The following is a 4749-nucleotide window of genomic DNA, read 5'->3' on the forward strand; positions in this document are numbered from 1 at the left end:
AGGAACAAATGTAATAATCTGAACAATAAAGATTTAATTAAAATTAAAAAAAGAAAACAGTTCCCCTCCACTTCCTGCCACACAGTCTAGAGACCAGCGGTTCTCAACCTGTGGGTCGAGACCCCTTTGGCGGTCGAACGACCCTTTCACAGGGGTCGCCTAAGACCATCCTGCATATCAGATATTTACATTACGATTCGTAACAGCAGCAACATTACAGTTATGAAGAAGCAACGAAAGTGATTTTATGGTTGGGTCACACCATGAGGAACTGTATTTAAAGGGCCAGAAGGCTGAGAACCACTGGGCGGGTGGGCACTGCCTCAGTCCCTTCACAGCCCTGGGCAGGAGCGGGTGGGGGAACCCCAGTAGCACAGACACAGGCAGGTAAAGGTCACTTATTAGACATTTATTTCGTGGAGGTTCACAGGCGATGGTAGCGGAAGAGTTCCCGCCGGCACACGGGACACGTGTGACTCACGTCCATTAAACTGTCCACGCAGAAGGGGAAGAGACAGCAGCCCAGGATACACCTGCAGCCTCGGGAGCAGTGGGCCGTGGGCCAGGGGCCAGGCTGGGTGCGCCCCGCCAAGCCTGCACCCCCCATGCTTGGCCCTGCCCTGCCTCCTCTGCCCGGCCAGCCCTCCCCAGCCAGCAGACCCTCCCCCGCCGATGGCCGGGGTGCCTACTCACCCAAACATGAAGAGGCCTGTACACAGCAACCAGGTGAGGATCCCCGGGATCGGGGTGGTCACCGTGATGACGTAGTTCCCGCAGTACAGACACAGGTAGCTTATGGGCACGGGAGTCGCCAACATAGGCACACCGCTGAACACAGCTTGGGGCGGGAAGGGGCGGGTCAGGCCTCACACCCCTCTCCTCAGCGTCCACCACTGGGTGGACCCTCGCATGGCCTGTGCCCTCTGCAGGTTCTCCTGCTCCTTGAGCAGCCCAGACCGTCCACAGGGGCCCCAAGCCCCCAGCAGTCCCCTTCCCTCCAACCACCAGCCTCAGGGCTCAGGGGCCTCCTCAGTCCAGGCACCCTGCCTCTCTGACCGGGGACCCAGGGAGCTGGGAGCCTTTCTGGGTTTAAACTGGATTGAACATCAATCCAGTGTGTTCCCAGGGCATCCCGCCCACGCAGGCCCTCTCGGGCTTTGGTTTAACTCGGCCAGAGCTGCTTGCTAACCCTGCCATCAGAAAGCTCCCACCGACACGGGAAAGCAGTTGCATTGCAAACACACACACACGCACACACACACACACACACACACACACACACCCCCAACATAACAGAAAACCCAACAGCCTTCTTCTTGTCTCTTCCTCTTGCATTTGTACACAGGGACCAAAAAGTGTGCGCAGCCCTCGTAAACCCTGCAGCCCGGTGGGCAGCGAAGGCTGCGGTGCCGGCTGCGTCTCCTGTCAGGAGCCTGGTCCCAGGGCCTCTGGTGTCTGACCCAGGGCGCAGGGCCTGGTCTGGTGGACTGTTCAGAGCCATGAGGACTTGGGCTTTTCTGGGGCCCAGGGGGCGGGGGTGCTGCGTTTGGACCCCTGAAGCCTGATGTAGCCACCCCGTTTGGCAGAGAACTCGGGAAAGAACTGGCTGGAAGGGGTGACCCACGGGCTCTATGGTCTTGACAACAGTGAGGATGCTGCCTTCGCTCTGGCCCCCGGGAATTCACAACCGAATCCAGCAGCTCTCAGCCTTCCCAGTGTTCCCCAATTCCCCCGCAAGTGTTTAACAATCCCCAAGCCCAGGCCCCACCTGGGGGTCGGCACCCCCTCACCTGTGGTTGGGGTAGCGCCTTGGCAGAGTAGATAATAGGATTCTACTTCACACGCATTTCCTGAGCACCTACTGTGTACCAGACCTCCCCTCTCCCCGCACTGGAGATTTCACATTGGAGGGAAACGCGCATGGCTTTGGGCAAAGTGGCCACTGGCAGCTGAGGGGGCAGGGAAGGAGGGCTTCCCAGAGGAGGCGCTGGGGGGCAGAGTCTTGGGGAGTGGCCAGGGCAAGGAGAGGAGGCAGGAGCACTCACCTGTGTGAATAACCTGGGGGCCTTGGAAGTACGATTGAGGAGGTGTATGAGGTGGACGAGGTGATCTAGGAGGTTTTCGGTAAGGAGGAGGAGAAGGTGGAGGAGAAGATGGCAACGGTGATGGCTCTTTGGGAGAGAGGAAGGAAAACACACTTAGCTATGTAGGCCCACTATGTGCCAGGCACTGACCTAAAAACTTGGTCAGCCTGAGGGAGATACCCATTTTACAGGACAGAAAGCTGAGGCTAGAGCAGCCGTGGGCAAACTACGGCCCTCGGGCCGGATCCAGCCCGTTTGAAATGAATAAAACTAAAAAAAAAAAAGACCGTACCCTTTTATGTAATGATGTTTACTTTGAATTTATATTAGTTCACACAAACACTCCATCCATGCTTTTGTTCGGGCCCTCCGGTCCAGTTTAAGAACCCACTGTGGCCCTCAAGTCAAAAAGTTTGCCCACCCCTGGGCTAGAGGAATGAATCAAGTTGTTTCACTAATAGATGGAGGAGCTGAAAGGTGAACCCAGGCATTTCAGACTCCAGTGTGCCCTCATTGTCCTAGGAGGTAAGACCTCCCTAGAGGCGGTGCCAGGGAGCTGAGGGTGGGGAACTGCACAGGGCCCTATAATTCCTTTCTTTTTAATCCTCACCTGAGGATATTTTTCCATTGATGTTTAGAGAGAGTAGAAGGGAGGGGGAGAGACAGAAACATGGGTATGAAAGAGACACATCGATTGGCTGCCTTCTACATGCGCCCCGACGGGGGCCGGGCATCGAGCCTGCAACCAAGGTATGTGCCCTTGACCAGAATCAAACCCGCCACCCTTCAGTCAGTGGGTCGATGCTCTAACCACTGAGCAACTGGCTAGGGCACCTTTTTTTTTTTAAATCTTATCTGAAGCATTTGTTATGTGTCAATCTCTGTTCTAAACACTTTACACCCCTCCACTCATTCTTGCCAAAACACCAGGGAGGTAGCTGTGTGGTGCCTGAAAATTTTTCCAATTTTGCAGATGTGGAGACTAGGCTCAGAGAGGTTAACATGCCTGAGGCCCCCGGTAAATAAGTACCAGCATCAAGGACGGAACTCAAGAAGCCTCCAGAGCACATGCTACTCTGGGCCGTGCCCTGGCATCTGGTCAGGATGGCTCCAGCAGCGGCGACATTGCCCCTGCTCCTTCTGGGAGGGGCTTTTTGGGTCTCCTCCATTCTTCCCACCTTGGGTCCCTCCTGCCCGGAAAGGGGCCTCTCGAAGTTCGGACACCCAGCTCTGTCCCTCGGCACCCCCAGCAGTCAGCTCTTGGCCAGCCCTGGGGACTAGCACACAGGTGGAGGGCTGTTTGGACAAGGAATTCTGGGACCCTGGGTCCAAGTGCTTTGCACGGGAACCTGACCCTCCCAGGAAAGGAGCTTCATGATTTTGGGGGAAGAGGGGACCCTGGGTTTCCCCTCCAATGCCTTTACCCAGAGTAGGAGCAAGAAAAGAGTTCCCCCGCACTTCCTGCCACCCAGTCTAGACTCTTGGGGAGAGGAAGAGATTTCAAACCCATCTGCTGACTCCAGCAGTTCCACTTCATTTTTGTACCCATTTTACAGATGACAAAACTGAAGGTCAGAAATTCAGTACCTGGCCCAGGGTTGCCAACTAGAAACTCCCAATCTCCACTAAGTACCTGCCCATCCCTACCTCATCTCTTAATCCTCTCAGCCAGTTCTCATATGAGATTCAAAGGGATTCTGAGACTTACCCACACTCACACCAGCATGGTCAGAACCCTAACTGTAACTGTAACCCTAACCCACCCCACCCCACCCCACCCCACCCCACCCCATCTGTCCTGGTGTCTGGGCACATGCTGGCAGCTGGGAGAGGAGGCAGGCCATACCTGACTTGGGGGAGGCCTTGGCTTTGTTCTGCGACTTCTTTGTGGCACTTTAGGAGAGGGCACAGGGTGTGAAGGCCCACTGTGTCCCCCTGGGAAACACGGTCCCAGGTGGGGGAGAGCAGGACTTGGGGGGTGAGGACTGGAGTGAGCGACCAGCTCAGCAAGGGGACACATAATCTCCCCTCCCCGAGCCCCGCCCTCCGCCCGTCCCTGGCCTCCCCCAGGCACTGAAGGGCACTCTCACCCATGGGAGGGTTCCATCTTGGGACCCCGGAGGCCCTTTGTTCCAGCAATGGTATCCGAGCAGGATCGGGTTCCGAGTTCTGAGCGGCCGAGCGCTTGTCCCCAGGAGCCCTCATGGCGGCTGGTGGCCCGCGGACAGGAGTGCAGGCCTCTGCAGCCCCTTGCTGGGCCTGGCTCGGGTGGAACAGCCATTGTGATGTGTGTCCTCACAATGGCCGAGGGCAGCTCCAGCCGGGCCCTGCCGGAGGGCAGCCCGCCAGGCGCCCAGCTGGGTCTCTCTGAAGATGGCCCTTCGCCATGTCCGCCGCCCGCTGTGGGCAGAGTGCGCGCAGGCCCCTGATCACATACAGGGGCCTCGCAGACGTGAATCTGCTGGGAGCTGGCGACGCTGCTCTGAGGGATCGATCCTGTGCTCAGAGATCTAGCTGTGAGGACGCTCATGTCTCTTACTTGGAAGTAGGTGTATGTACATGCACATGTGTATGTAGGTATATGCATACAGTAAATATGTATGCACACGGGTTGTCTATGTACAGATGTGTGAACACAGATCTATGTATCCACACATGTATATAC

General features: G+C 56.6%; 1 protein-coding gene across 1 annotated transcript; it reads right to left on the reverse strand.

The window, feature by feature from the left end:
* Positions 1–424: 424 nt before the first annotated feature.
* On the reverse strand, positions 425–4289 carry LOC139009478 (lipopolysaccharide-induced tumor necrosis factor-alpha factor homolog). Its single transcript, XM_070413764.1, has 4 exons — positions 4175–4289; positions 2046–2171; positions 694–838; positions 425–533 (listed from the first exon to the last, which is right to left on the reverse strand). Exons 1-4 carry the CDS (start codon positions 4287–4289, stop codon positions 425–427), a joined length of 495 nt encoding a protein of 164 aa, XP_070269865.1.
* Positions 4290–4749: the final 460 nt, after the last annotated feature.

Source organism: Myotis yumanensis, unplaced genomic scaffold (genome assembly GCF_028538775.1).
Source record: "Myotis yumanensis isolate MYYU_CA2020_CCGP unplaced genomic scaffold, mMyoYum1.0.hap1 SCAF_4, whole genome shotgun sequence".
NCBI classification, from domain to species: Eukaryota; Metazoa; Chordata; class Mammalia; order Chiroptera; family Vespertilionidae; genus Myotis; species Myotis yumanensis.